Here is a 14,867-nt window from a genome sequence, read left to right on the forward strand (position 1 = left end):
GGTCCAGCATGCTGACAGCAGAAATGAAGAACCTTTTATTCTGCTCCAGGAACATCCTCATAACTTATACCCACTATTTTCCCTGAGGCTTCTTCTCAGGGACAGCACATTTTGGAGATCTGGTTGGTAAAGCCTCCCCTCCCCTTCAACACCGTATTACCTTGAGTGCTGTCAGCCACTGACTCAGAGGGAAGGGCTCAAGTCTAAATAGTTCACTTATGATTACTGTGAAGAGAGGCGGGGAAGTGGGGTAAGGGTGGGAGGATGGCAGCGAGTGACAAATGGAGGGGGAGCCTCCCAGAGGATCACCAGGAATCCGTGTCAAACCTCAGGCTCATCGCAGCTCAAGGGAGAGTTGGCATCTTTGTCAACTCGTTGCTTAGGGTGGCTGTGTGCTGCTCCCTATTGTTGATACCCAGGTTGTTGTGGCCGGTCCCAGGCACCAAAGTGACCTTTATATTCCCAGAGAGTGGACCATAGGCACAGAAATGGAGGCAATGCTGGGGTGTGTGGGGTCCCCGAGGGACTGAGGGCTTCACAGTGGGCTCTGGTAGGGCATCAGCTCAGGGTGTTGATACCCCACCACTTCCGCCTTAACTCTAGTTGGGATCTGAGCCATCAGTCTCCAGTGCCTGCAGAAGTCCGGCCTACAGACCCCGACTCAACGACCGAGGAAGGAATGCACCCTCACACAATCATTGCAGTGATTCAAGTGGGCTAGGGATGGCCGCTGGCTGCTTTCAGAGGGCGAAATGCAACCAGTCGACCCAGACCTTCTGTCCATCACACTTTTATTCCATTGAGATTTTACAGCAGAGATTCTAAGTTAACACACTTGTGGATAATTAACATGGTTACAAAAATGACAAAAGCTTTAGGTTCTGGGATCCCAGAGTAAATGCTATTAACAGGAAATTCCCCTTTCATCTTCCCCAGACAGAGCCACCCTGCACAAAATTAACATGAGTAAACAGTTAGAGTGGAGACAAATGGGTGTGGGGTAAGGCCTTTGATCATCTCTCTCTCCCTAACTTAATGGACTGGCCGGTCACCTTCAGTCTGCCTCAGTAAAACCTTTTGGCCTTCCAAAAGGTTTGAGACTAATCTATAACTTTCCCTAATATATCTTAAATATTTTCTGTAATATTTTTGCCAACCACCCCAAGTGAATCTCAACAGGGGTCACTGAGGGCTTGGTGTCTAATGTTGCATTTTTTCCTCACAGCTGCACAGTCGACACTCAGGCCAGGTGAGTCCCCACCATCCTTCCCCAGGATGTCCCTTCTCTTTCTGCTCAGTTACCCCTTCCCCACTCCACAGAGCCCTCCTGCTTCTCTGCAGAGATACTCTGGGGCATATTATTCCCCCCTGCCCATGCTCTCTGTAACTGAGACCCCAGCCTGGTGCTTCTTAACCACGCATAGTATTAGAGTATTCAGCTTCTGCCTCCTCTTCAATCCATCTCAGCTTTCATCACATAGTTCCATGCTGTCCCAGTGAAACGCTTACAGGTTCAGAAAGAGGCCCCTCTGTTAAATGAACCTCGGCCCCTTTATATTCAGGGCTGATACAACCTTTCTGAGAATTGAGGGTGATACTCTCTAATGTTCTGTTGAAAGCAAGGTCAGTACAAGCCTGATACTCCACGTCCCACTACTTGAAAGATCCCCAGATTGTACAGGGCCACGTCTGCATCCAGAAGAGGCAGAGCCCATGCTCAGGGGAGAGAAACGCTAAGAAATGTTTCTGGTGCCTTCACTTACCAGGAAACCTGATTTTCCCCTAGGTGAACCCCTAGTCCCCCAAACATTTTAGCTGCAAGCGTCAGAGTCTCGGCAATGGTGTCAGATGTGCCAGTCAGTCCGTGGGTCAGTGGATGGTGGTTTTGGGGGTGGTGAAGGTTTCCTAACTGAGAAGAGGTCAACCCTGTCTTAGGGAGAGATGGAAGGGCCTGCATGGTGTCCTTTGTCTCTGAATCAGTTCCCTGGGCAGGAGTCCTGGGCAGACACATGGGGAGCAATTGGCCAGACCTGGGAGTGGAATTGTTTTCACAGTGCTTGCCTGGCCCAGAGAACTGCTTGCTTTTTACCTTTTCCCCATCAAGTCTAACTGTATCCTTTCTCTTTGTTGCTGTTTACAGACACTTGGCCTGCCAGGACATCATCTGTACTCATAGAAGGTAAATAATCCTCTCAGCACTCCCCGGAGCTCACTGTCTACCTCTGGATACACGTTGGATTTTATAGTTCACTTATGATTGCTGTGAAGAGAGATGGGGAAGTGGGGTGAGGGTGGGAGAATGGCAGCAGGTGATAAACAGCAAGCTCAAGGTTGAGATCGGCACTGGGAACAGGGGCGGGACCTCCCAGAAGATCATTAAGAATCCTTAGCCTCATGATAGGGTGAGGTGGGTGCCTCACTTCTTCATGTTTCTGTAGGTTGGGTAGAGAGGAGGGTGGGGTCTCTGAAGACCCAGAACTAGATGTGATGTTGGAGGGTGGGAGGTGCTGGTGACCTCTCTCCTGTGGGATCCTGTTCCCAGTGGTCAGGAAAGGTCCTCATCCATGTGCTTAGGATGAGCCCTTGGGGGTGGGTCTCCCTAATCCTACGGGGACCTCTTTCCGGGTCCTGAGGCCATGGGAAGATTAGGTAAAAGTGCCTGTCCTCACACAGGTCTGCCCAAGGTCCTACCATCTCTGGTACTTTGCCAGCCAGATCCCAGACAAGACCCTGCTCCTGAATAAGGGAGAGGTCTGGGCATGCCATGTGTAGCCGTCCAGCTCCATCCTGTGTGTACCCAGATCGGGAAGTGGGATGTCCATTCTTATCACCTCCACTGGGATCACAGGTGCCCCCAAAACTTGAGCTTCCTTAGATGAAGCTTTCTCTGTGATGAAGCCTAATCTCCGGCCATATTCAAAGGTGACTCCCTGCCTGGTTGACTTTGGCCATTAGAAAGTGCCCTGAGTGTGGAACGTGACTTAGATCCTAATTTTGTCTTTTCTCTTTGTTGCAATTTATAGACACTTGGCCGACCACAGCCTCACATGCATCAACAGCTGGTAAATAATTCTCTCAGCCCTCCCTAGGGCTCACTATCTCTGGACAGATTTTTGTTTGAAACTGATAGGATGAGACACATGTTGGGCCCCTCTCTTTTCATGTCCCTGCGGGTTACATGGGAAGGAAGGTGGAGTCTCTGGAGAGCCAGTTCTGGGTCTGATGTTAGAGGGTGGAGGGTGCTGGTGACCTCTTTCCCGTGGGATCCTGTTCCAAGTGGTCAGGAAAGATCCTCATCCAGGTGCTCAGGACGAGCACTGGAGGGCTCCCTAATCCTACTGGGACGTCGTTCCTGGCCCTCAGGCCATGAGCTGGAGACCTCCAAAGAGTGGTGCATTCCAAAAGTGCTGGTCCCTGCATGTGTCTGGCCAAGGCCTTGGCATCCCTGGCAATTTGCCAGATGCCAGAGAGGACCATGCAGGTGTCCCAGAGCTCTTGAATACTGTGTGGGTCTGGGCCTGGATTTGTAGCTGTGGAGCTCTGTCCTGTGTGCACCCACAGTGAGGAGTAAGATGTCCATTCCTGTCACCTCCACTGGGGTCATACGCGCTTACCCACAAGTGGAGCTTTTATAGACTTGGGTAGAATAGGTATCACTTCTTCTTCCATTAGGAGAGAGCTTAACTGCTGGGCAGTCATCTTCAGTCGTGACCGTGTGCCCTGGTGACTTTGGCATTTATATTCAAACTTGATTTCTTTGCCCAGTGCCCTGAGTGTTGTACATGTCTTATCCTTGACCTGCTGATAGGGATGGATGAAGAATTCTTGTGTTCCCCTGTAGGATCTGAAGCCAGTTTGGCCTTCAGGCTGGTGAATGGAGGTGACAGGTGTCAGGGCCGAGTGGAAGTCCTCTACTGAGGCTCCTGGGGCACCATGTGTGATGACAGCTGGGACATCAGTGATGCCAATGTGTGGTCTGCAGGCAGCTGGGCTGTGGTTGGGCCATGTCGGCCCCAGGAAATGCCCGGTTTGGTCAGGGCTATGGACCCATTGTCCTGGATGATATGCACTGCTCAGGACACGAGTCCTACCTGTGGTGCTGTCCCCACAGTGGCTGGCTCTTCCATAACTGTCAGCACAGTGAAGACGCTGGGGTCATCTGCTCAGGTGGGCCTCCAAGGCTTGGGGCTCCCTGTGTTGGTGTGGAGTGTGGTCAGGAAGCGAGGTCTCATTCTGCTGTCATCTCCTCACTCAGAGCTTTTCCTAGATATCTCCTTAGTTCTCTGCTAGGAAACAGCATGAGTCACTGCCACATTGCCAGGTATTGGGGAGGTCAGGGAGGACAATGGGCCAGATTGAAATGAGGATCATGTGTTTGTTCACCTACTGAGGCAGCTCGAGCAGGAGGAGAGAGAGGAAAGCGCCGGGCCTTTGTCTTTTAGTGCGTCTGGAAGAGAGTAGCTGGGGCCCGGTTATTCATGAAGAAAGAGGTTGATTTGGACCGTGGCTTTGCAGCTGCATAGGAGCACGGTGCAGGCATCTGCTTGGCTTCTGCTGAGGAGGTCAGGTTGCTTGCACTCCTGGTAGAAGGGGATGAGGAGCTGTCCTCGGCAGAGGTCACAGAGGAAGAAGAGAGAGCAAGAGGGAGGGCCCAGGCCCTTTTCAACTAGTAGCTCTAGTTATGAACTAAGAGAAGACCTCACCCCTGACCAGGGGGGTCACTGAGGTATTCATGATGGGTTGGCCTCCATGACCCAACAGGGTGCATCAGGCCTCACCTCTGTACTTGGGGATCCAATCCCAACATGACACTTGGATGGGACCAGCACCCACAGTGTAGTACACTGGCTCTCCAGGCTTCTGTATTTCGCCTACTGAAGGGTTTTGTGTGAGGGTGAGGTGGATGAAGCACATGTAAGGGACTGGGGAGGAATTGTCTCACTGGGAGGAGCCCAGAACCAAAGGCTTCTGCTAGGAAGTGGGATCTTTTGCTGAGGCTCAGTAAGGTTCTGTCTTAATGGAGCTACAAGGCTGGGAGTGCAGATCTCTGTCTGTCCGTGTCTAGCCTGGGTTTTGTGGGCTTTGAATCCTTGGCCACAACTCCCTCCAGAGCACTGCAGTGTCTTGCTCGTGCACCAGGTCTGGTGTGGGGCGGGCAGCCCCCATGACGCCTGCTAGGTAAAGCCTCGTTATGAATGCCTGCGGGCTGGGTTGAAAGGTCACGGGTAGGACTCTGGCTGGAGTGACCCCCTCACATTTGCTGTCTCCGGGACTGCTAAGATGTGCAAGGGACAGGGCTGGTTTTGTGTCAGCCTGATTACTACAGGCAGACACAGAGTCAATCACTTTGGAGCTGGTAGTAGTGGACAGGATCTGCCCAGATGCCTTCTAAGGAGCATCTCTGCAGGGATGTGCATGGCCATGTCCCACCCTCTGTGATGGGGACCTAGGATGGACCGAAGGCGTGGCCTGCCCAGTTCCTTCCCCCTTCGTTACGGTTGTGTGAGCTTCTGTGTAGTGCATCTGATCTGACCTCCTCTTTCTCACAGCTGCCCAGTCCCGGTCAACGCCCAGGCCAGGTGAGTCCCCAGTATCCTTCCTTGGGATGTTCTTCTCTTTCTGTACAATTCTCACTTCCTGCGCTCCACAGAGCCCTCATTCTTCTCAGATTGGACACTCTGGGGCATATTATTTTCCCCTGCTCTTTAATGGAGATCTCAGCATGACACTTTTTATCAGACATAGGGGTCATGAGCCTTCTGTCTTCTGTTCCATTTATCTCAGCTTTCATGAAGCAGTTTCACACCGTCCCAGTGACCTACCCTTACAGGTTCGGGAAGTGGACTCATGTTTAATCCGCTTTGGCCCTTTTCTGTTCAGAGCTGATATGACCTTTGTGAGGATTGAGAGTGATTGCCAAAGTCTCCTGGGAAGGCAACGTCAGCTGAAGCCTTAAACATGACTTTGGCCATGGGCAAGCAATGCCAGTGCCGGTCCCATACCATCCCTCACTCCTTCAAGCACCCCAGATGTTTTTTATTACACTTTTAATTTCTGGTTACACGGGGAGATTGTACAGGATTGTTACATAGGCATACGTATGCCATGGAGGTTTGCTGCATCCATTCCTTTGTCACCTACATTAAGTATTTCTCTTAATGTTATCCCTTCCCAATCCCTCCACCCACTGCTATGCTTCCCCTAGCCCCCACAACAGGCCCCACTGTGTGATGTTCCCCTCCCTGTGTCCATGTGTTCTCATTGTTCAACACCCACTTATGAGTGAGAACATGTGGTGTTTGGTTTTCTGTTCTTGTGTCAGTTTGCTGAGAATGATGGTTTCTAGCTTCATGCATGTCCCGGAAAAGGACATGAACTCATCCTTTTTTATGGCTGCATAGTATTCCATGGTCAAACACTCCAGATTTTGCAGGGCCACATCTGCATCCAAAAAAGGCAGAGGCCATGTTTGTCAGGGTGAGGGATACTATTTCTGGTGCCTCCACTTACCAGGAAACTTGATACCCCTTTGGATGGCTCTTTGGTTCCCCTAACATTTTAGCTGGAACTGTCAGAATCTCAGCAATGGTGTCATATGTGCCCGTCAGTCCATGTGTCAGTGGATGGGACAGGTTAACCCTTTGTAGCTGAGAAGAGGACATCCCACACTTCAGAGGTAGGAGGGACCGGACTGGTCTCCAGCGAGGCCTCTGTCCCTGGCTGTGCTCACTGGACTGAAGACGGGCAGACACATGGGGAGCAAGTGGCAGGAACCAGAAATGGAGTAGTTTTCATGATGCTTGCCTTGTCCAGAGACCTTTCCTTTAGGAGCTTTGCACCCCAAGTTTAATTCTAGCCTTTGTGTTTGTTGCAAGTTACAGACACGTGGCCGACCACCAACTTACCTGCATCGACAGAAGGTAAATAACCCTCATCCCTCCCTAGGACTCACTCAACCTCTGGATAAATGTTTTATCTGTAAATGACAGGATGAGGCTCGTGGTGGGCCCCTCTCTTGTTGATGTCCCTGTGGGTTGCATGGGAGGAAGGTGGAGTCTCTGGGAGGCCAGTCTTGGGTCTGATGTTGGAGATGGAGGGTGCTAATGAACTGTCCCCCATGGATTTCCATTCCAAGTATCAGGAAAGATCCTCATTCAGGTGCTGGGGACAAGCCTTGAAGGAATCCTTACTCCTGCTGGGACCTTGTTCCTGGCCCTCAGGCCGTGGGCCGCAGAGGTGTGGGGAGTGGGTGAAAGTGCCTGTCTCTGCAGCTCTCTGGCCAAGGCCCAGTGATACCTCTGAAATGTTCAAAAGCCAGACAGGACTATGGGTTTGCCACCAAGTTTCTGAGCAGGGAAGGGTCTGGGCCTGCCAACTGGATCTACGTAACTCCATCCTCTGTGTGCCCAGGGTAGAGAGTGGGTATCCATTCCTGTCAACTCCAGTGTGGCCACAGGTGTTCCCCAAACATGAGCCTTCATAAACCCAGGCGGGATAGGGCGCCATTGCTCCTTCGATTATGATGAAGCTGAGTCTCTGGTTTTAGTCATTTTCAAAGGTGACTGCCTGCCCAGCTGACTATAGCCATTAGGACGTGCCCCACATATGGAACATTCCTTAGATTGTTGACCTGCTGATAGGGAAGAATGAAGAATTCTTGTGTTCCCCTGTAGGATCTGAATCCAGTTTGGCCCTGAGGCTGGTGAATGGAAGTGACAGGTGTCAGGGCTGAGTGGAGGTCCTCTACTGAAGCTCCTGGGGCACCGTGTGTGATGATAGCTGGGACATCAGTGATGCCAATGTGTGGTCTGCAGGCAGCTGGGCTGTGGTTGGGCCATGTCGGCCCCAGGAAATGCCCGGTTTGGTCAGGGCTATGGACCCATTTGTCCTGGATGATGTGCACTCCTCAGGGCATGAGTCCTACCTGTGGAGCTGTCCCCACAGTGGCTGGCTCCTCCATTAACTGTCAGCACAGTGAAGACGCTGGGGTCATCTGCTCAGGTGGGCCTCCAAGGCTTGGGGCTCCCTGTGTTGGGGTGGAGTGTGGTCAGGAAGCGAGGTCTCATTCTGCTGTCATCTCCTCACTCAGAGCTTTTCCTAGATATCTCCTTAGTTCTCTGCTAGGAAACAGCATGAGTCACTGCCACATTGCCAGGTATTGGGGAGGTCAGGGAGGACAATGGGCCAGATTGAAATGAGGATCATGTGTTTGTTCACCTACTGAGGCAACTCAAGCAGGAGGAGAGAGAGGAAAGCGCCGGGCCTTTGTCTTTTAGTGCATCTGGAAGGGAGTAGCTGGGGCCCGGTTATTCATGAAGAAAGAGGTTGATTTGGACCGTGGCTTTGCAGCTCCATAGGAGCACGGTGCAGGCATCTGCTTGGCTTCTGCTGAGGGCCTCAGGCTGCTTGCACTCCTGGTAGAAGGGGATGAGGAGCTGTCCTCGGCAGAGGTCACAGAGGAAGCAAGAGAGAGCAAGAGGGAGGGCCCAGGCCCTTTTCAACTAGTAGCTCTAGTTATGAACTAAGAGAAGACCTCACCCCTGACCAGGGGGGTCACTGAGGTACTCACGATGGGTTGGCCTCCGTGACCCTACAGGGTGCATCAGATCTCACCTCGATACTTGGGGTTCCAATCGCAACATGAGACTTGGATAAGACAAGCATCCAAACTATTGCACGCTGGCTCTCCAGGGTTCCATCTTTCTCCTACTGAAAGGTTCGGGTGAGGGTGAGGCAGATGAAGCACATATAGTGGGATTGGCAGAGGGACTATCTCACTGGGAGGAGCCCAGAACCAAAAACTCCTGCTGGGAATAGGAGGTTTTCTGCTGAGGTCCAGCAAGGAGGCATCAGAATGGATTCACAAGGTTGGGAGTATAGGTCTGTGTCTGTTGGTGTCCGGCCTGGGTTTTGGGAGTGTGAATGCCTGACTGCAATTCCCTCCAGAGCATAGCAGTCTTGCCTGTGCACCAGGTCTGGTGTGGGGTGGGCAGCCCCCATGATGCCTGCTAGGCAAAGCCTTATTATGAATGCCTGTAGGCTGGGCTAGAAGATCACAGGCAGGACTTTGGCTGGAATGGCCTCTTCGTACTTGCTGACTCAGGAACTGCTAAGACGTGCAAGGGAGAGGGTTGGTTTTGTGTCAGCCTGATTACTACAGGCAGACACAATCTGCCCAGATGCCTCCCAAGGAGCATCTCTGTGGGGACATGCATGGTGATGCCCCACCCTCTGTGTTAGGGGGCTAGGATGGACTAAGTGTCAGACTTTCCCAGGGCCTTCCACCTTTGTTACAGTTTTTCCAGCTTCTATGCAGTGCATCTGACCTGATCTCCTCTTTCTCACAGCTGCCCAGTCCCGGTCGACACCCAGGCCAGGTGAGTCCTCAGTGTCCTTCCTCGGGATGTCTCTTCTCTTTCTGCATAATTATCCTCTTTCCCATGTGACAGAGCCCTCCTTCTGATCTGTGTGGATACTCTGAGTCATACTATTTCTTCTGCTCTGCAACTGAGACCCCAGAATGGCACTTTTTAGCCATCCATGGTTAAGAAGGTATGACCTTTCAGAGAATTAAGAGTTATTGCCAAAGTCACTGAATAGGAAATGTCAGTTGAAATCTTAAACATGACTGTCCGTGGGTAAAGCAATACCAGTGCAGGCCTGAAACCTCCATTCCTCACTCGTTCAAACACCCCCAGATTCTGCAGGGCCCCATCTACAGCCAGAAAGGCAGAGGCTGTACTTGGGCAGGGAGAGAGATAATAGACATTTCTGGGGCCTCCATTTTTCAGGAGGCTTTATATTCTTTTGGGCAGCTCCCTGATCCTTCCAGCATTTTACCTCCAACTGTCAGAGTCTCAGCAATGGTGTCAGATGTGTCTGTCAGTCCATGTGTCAGTGGCTGGGACAGGTTAACCCTTTGTAGCTGAGAAGAGGACATCCCACACTTCAGAGGTAGGAGGGACCGGACTGGTCTCCAGTGAGGCCTCTGTCCCTGGCTGTGCTCACTGGACTGAAGACGGGCAGACACATGGGGAGCAAGTGGCAGGAACCAGAAATGGAGTAGTTTTCATGATGCTTGCCTTGTCCAGAGACATTTCCTTTAGGAGCTTTGCACCCCAAGTTTAATTCTAGCCTTTGTGTTTGTTGCAAGTTACAGACACGTGGCCGACCACCAACTTACCTGCATCGACAGAAGGTAAATAACCCTCTCACCTCTCCCTAGGGCTCACTCTCTACCTCAGGACAAATGTTTTATCTGTAAATGACAGGATGAGGCTCATGGTGGGCCCCTCTCTTGTTGACGTCCCTGTGTGTTACATGGGGAGGAAGGTGGAGTCTCTGGGAGGCCAGACTTGGGTCTGATGTTGGAGGTGGAGGGTACTGGTGACCTGTCTCCCGTGGAATTCTGTTCCAAGTGGTCAGGAAAGATCCTCATCCAGGTGCTGAGAACAAGCCTTGGAGGGCTTCCTAATCCTGCTGTGACCTCATTCCTGGCCCTCTGGCCATGCACTGCTGAACTGCAAGGTTGGATGGAAGTTCCTGTCCCTGCAGCTCTCTGGCCAAGGCCTTGCCATCCCTGACAATTTGCTAGAAGCCAGAGAGGACCACATGGGTGCCACTGAACTCTTGAACACGGGGATGGCATGGGCCTGCCCTCTGGAGCTGTGGAGCTCAGTGCTGTGTGTACCCAGAGTAGGCAGTGGGGGGGTCCATTCCTGTCACCTTCACTGGGATCACAGACGCTTCCCCAAAACTTGAGCCTCCACAAACCGGGGCAGAATAGGGTATCCCCTCTCCTTCCTCTATGATGAAGCTGAAATTCTGGTTGCAGTCATATGCAATCGGGACTGCCGGCCCAGGTGACTTTGGCCAGTAGGAAGTGCCCTGAGTGTGGAACGAGCCTTAGATTCTTGAACTGCTAATAGGGATGAATAAAGGGTTCTTGTGTTCCCCTGTAGGATCTGAATCCAGTTTGGCCCTGAGGCTGGTGAATGGAGGTGACAGGTGTCAGGGCCGAGTGGAAGTCCTCTACCGAGGCTCCTGGGGTACCGTGTGTGATGACAGCTGGGACATCAGTGATGCCAATGTGGTCTGCAGGCAGCTGGGCTGTGGTTGGGCCATTTCGGCCCCAGGAAATGCCCGGTTTGGTCAGGGCTATGGACCCATTGTCCTGGATGATGTGCGCTGCTCAGGACATGAGTTCTACCTGTGGAGCTGCTCCCACAATGGCTGGCTCTTCCACAACTGTCAGCACAGTGAAGACGCTGGTGTCATCTGCTCAGGTGGGCCTCCAAGACCTTGGGCTCCCCTGGGCTGGAGTTTGCTCAAGAAAAAAGTTCTAATTACATTCTGATCTCCTCGCTCAAAGTTTGTTCTATGTTTCCTATATTTCTGAAGTCTTCTTAGTGCTCTGCTAAGAATCCATATGAATTCACTGCCTAGTGTTCCTGTGGTCACTTGGGACAGGGGACCAATCTCAAACTGCAACCCCAACTTTATCCCCATCCTGAGGCAGTGCAAGGAATAGGCAGAAGAGCAAAGTGCTGGCTCCCCAAGGCTCCATTTCTCCCCTGCTGAGTAGCACTGGGTGAGGGTATCATGGACACAGCACAGACAGCAGGAAAGGGCCGGGATCCTCCGACTATGAGGAACTCTGCGCTAAAGATGCTTGTCTGGAAGCAGGGTCTCAGCTAAAATTCAATAAGGAGGTCTGGAAATAGAGGCACATGGCTTAGGAGTGTAAACGGGTGTCTGTTTATGTAAGGCCTGGGTCATGTGGGGTTGGAGTCCTTGGTCATAGCTCCTTTCAGAACACTGCGGAGCAGTGCCTGTGCCCGAGTCTGGTGGGGGAAGGGCAGCCCCCATGAGGCCGGCCAGGCATGGCCTTGTTATTGCCTGTGGTTGGGGCTGGAAGATCACATGAGGGATTTTGCCTGGAGTGGCCTCCTCAAACTTGCTGACTTAGGAACTGCCAAGAGGTGCCATGGAGAGGGTTGGTTTTGGGTCAACCTGGTCACCCTTGGCAGACACCAAGTTAATCACCTTGGAGGTGGCAATTGTGGACAGGATCTGCCCTGTTCCCATCTCAGGCTCATCTCTGTGGGAATGTACATGGCAATGTCCCTCCCTCTGTGACAGGGACCTAAGAGGACTGAGTGTCAGACTCACCCAGTTTCTTCCACTGTAGTTCAGGTATTGACAGTTTCTGTTAGTGCATCTGATCTGACTTTCTCTTTTTCTTACAGCTTCCCAGTCCCAGTCAACGCTCAGGCCAGGTGAGTCCCCAGCATCTGGGATGTCCCTTCTCTTTCTGCCCAATTAACCCTAGCCTCAATCCACAGAGCTCTCCAGCTCCTCTGGGCAGATACTGTGGGGCATATTATTTTCCCCACCACTCTGTAACTGAGACCCCATCACAGTGCTTCAACAGACATAGGAGGAAGGAGGCTTCTGACTTCTGTTCCATTTATCTCAGCTTTCCTGAAGCACTTTCATGCTGTACTATGGGTAACACTTACAGGTTCAGGAAGTGGCCTCATGTTTAATGAGGTTTGTCTGCTTTATATTCAGAGCTGATCTCTCCGTTCTGAGAATTGAGAGCTGTTGATAAAGTTACCTGGGAAGGCAGTGTCCGTGGAAGCCTTAAACATGACTTTGTCCATGGGCAAGCAATGTCAGCTCCGGCTGATACCTCCATCCCTCACTTCTGCAAACACCCCAGATTTTGCAGGGCCAAATCTGCATCCATAGAAGGCAAAGGCCATGCTCCGGAGGGAGAGTGATACTATTTCTGGTGCTTCCATTTACCAGGAAACTTGATAGCCCAATGGGCACCTCCTTGGTTCCCCTAACAGGTGGAACTGCCAGAATCTCAGCAATGGTGTCACATGTGCCCATCAGTACAGGTGTCAGTAGATGGGGCAAGCTAACCTTTGTGGATCAGAGAGGACATCTAGAGGGTATAGGACAGGTCTCCAGTGAGGTCTTTGTTCCTGGCCAAGTTCACTGAGCTGAAGACTTAGACAGACACTTGGAGCAAGTGGCAGGAACGAGAAACTGAATAGTTTTCATGATGCTTGCCTGGTCCAGAGACCTTTCCTTGTTGAGCTTTTCACCCTCAAGTCTAATTCTGTCCTTTCTGTTTGTTGCAATTTACAGATGCTTGGCCAGCCACTGACTTACCTGCATCTACAATAGGTAAATCATCCTCTCACCACTCCCTAGGATTCACTCTCTACCTCCTTCAAACATTTCTTTAGAAAGTGATAGAATGAGGCTGAAGGTGGGTGTCTCTGTTTTTCATGTCCCTGCAGGTTGCCTGGGGAGGAATGTGGCCTCCCTGGGAACCTAGTCTTGAGTCTGATGTTGGAGGGTGGAGGGTGCTGGTGACCAGTCACTTCTGGGAATCTGTGTTATGTGTTCAGGAACGATCCTCATCCAGGTGCTCAAGACAAGCCCTGGACAGCTCCCTAATACTCCTGGGCTCTTGTCCCTGGCCCTCAGCCAGCGGTTGCAGACCGGAGCTGAGTAGCGGACAGTACCTGTCCCTACAGCTGTCTGTCCTGTTATTGCTGGCACTTTGCCAGAAGCCAGAGAGGACCCTGTGGGTGCCACCAAACTCCTGAACATGGGGCAGTTCTCGCCCTCCTATCTGGAGCTGTGCAGCTTCATCCTGTGTGAGAATGGAGCTCAGAATGGGGAGTGAGGCGTCCATTCCTGTCACCTCTAGAGGGGTCACAGGTTCTTCCCGAGTACTTGAGCTTCCATAGACCTGGGCAGAGTAGGACATCACTACTTCTTCCACTACCATGAGGCTGAACTTCTTTTCGTAAAATATTCAAAGGTGATTACTTGCCCAAGAGACTTAGGCCATCAGGAAGTGCCCTGAGTGTGGAAGATTCCTTAGATCACTGATCTCATGATCCATATGGATGAAGAGCTCTTGTGTTCCCCTATAGGATCTGAATCCGGTTTGGCCCTGAGGCTGGTGAATGGAAGTGACAGGTGTCAAGGCCGAGTGGAGGTCCTCTACCGAGGCTCCTGGGGCACCGTGTGTGATGACAGCTGGGACATCAGTGATGCCAATGTGGTCTGCAGACAGCTGGAATGCGGATGGGCCATGTCAGCCCCAGGAAATGCCCGCTTTGGTCAGGGCTATGGACCCATTGTCCTGGATGACGTGCGCTGCTCAGGGTATGAGTCCTACCTGTGGAGCTGCTCCCACAATGGCTGGCTCTCCCACAACTGTCAGCACAGTGAAGACGCTGGTGTCATCTGCTCAGGTGAGCCTCCAAGACCTTGGGCTCCCTCTGTTGGGCTGGAATTGGTTCAGGAAGAAAGTCCTAATTACATTCTGATCTCTTCAAAGCTTGTTCTATGTTTCCCATGTTTCTGAAGTCTTGTTAGTGCTCTGCTCAGAATCCGTATGAATTCACTGCCTAGTGTTCCTGTGGTCACTTGGGACAGGGGACCAAACTCAAACTGCAACCCAGAATTTATCCCTATCATGAAGCAGTGCAAGAAAGAGGCAGAAGAGCAAAGTGCTGGCTCCCCAGGGCTCCATTTCTCCCCTGCTGAGTAGCACTGGGTGAGGGTATCATGGACACAGCACAGACAGCAAGACAGGGCAGGGATCCTCTCACTGCAGGAAACTCTGAACTAAGAATGCTTGTCTGCGGGTGGGTTCTCAGCTGACAGCCAATAGGGGAATCTGGAAATAGAGGCATAAGGCTGACAAGTGCACAAGGGTGTCTGTTCCTGTCAGGCGTGGGTCACACGGAGTAGGAGTCCTTGATCACAGCTCCTTTCAGAACACTGCGGAGCACTGCCTGTGTCCCAGGTCTGGTGTGGGGACGGCAGCCTCC

At 51.9% G+C, this 14,867-nt stretch overlaps 1 protein-coding gene across 1 annotated transcript in view; it reads left to right on the forward strand.

Annotated features, from left to right (window-relative positions):
• DMBT1 (deleted in malignant brain tumors 1) overlaps positions 1-14,867 on the forward strand; it is an 89,144-nt gene that overhangs the window by 22,152 nt on the left and 52,125 nt on the right. Inside the window, 11 exon segments of the mRNA XM_074383027.1 lie at positions 1,226-1,249; positions 2,141-2,179; positions 3,024-3,062; positions 5,550-5,579; positions 6,876-6,920; positions 9,348-9,377; positions 10,154-10,198; positions 10,962-11,285; positions 12,249-12,278; positions 13,162-13,200; positions 13,962-14,285. Of these exon segments, the coding sequence (XP_074239128.1) occupies positions 1,226-1,249; positions 2,141-2,179; positions 3,024-3,062; positions 5,550-5,579; positions 6,876-6,920; positions 9,348-9,377; positions 10,154-10,198; positions 10,962-11,285; positions 12,249-12,278; positions 13,162-13,200; positions 13,962-14,285 (969 nt within the window).

The sequence above is a fragment of the Saimiri boliviensis genome, chromosome 12, assembly GCF_048565385.1.
Source record: "Saimiri boliviensis isolate mSaiBol1 chromosome 12, mSaiBol1.pri, whole genome shotgun sequence".
NCBI classification, from domain to species: domain Eukaryota; kingdom Metazoa; phylum Chordata; class Mammalia; order Primates; family Cebidae; genus Saimiri; species Saimiri boliviensis.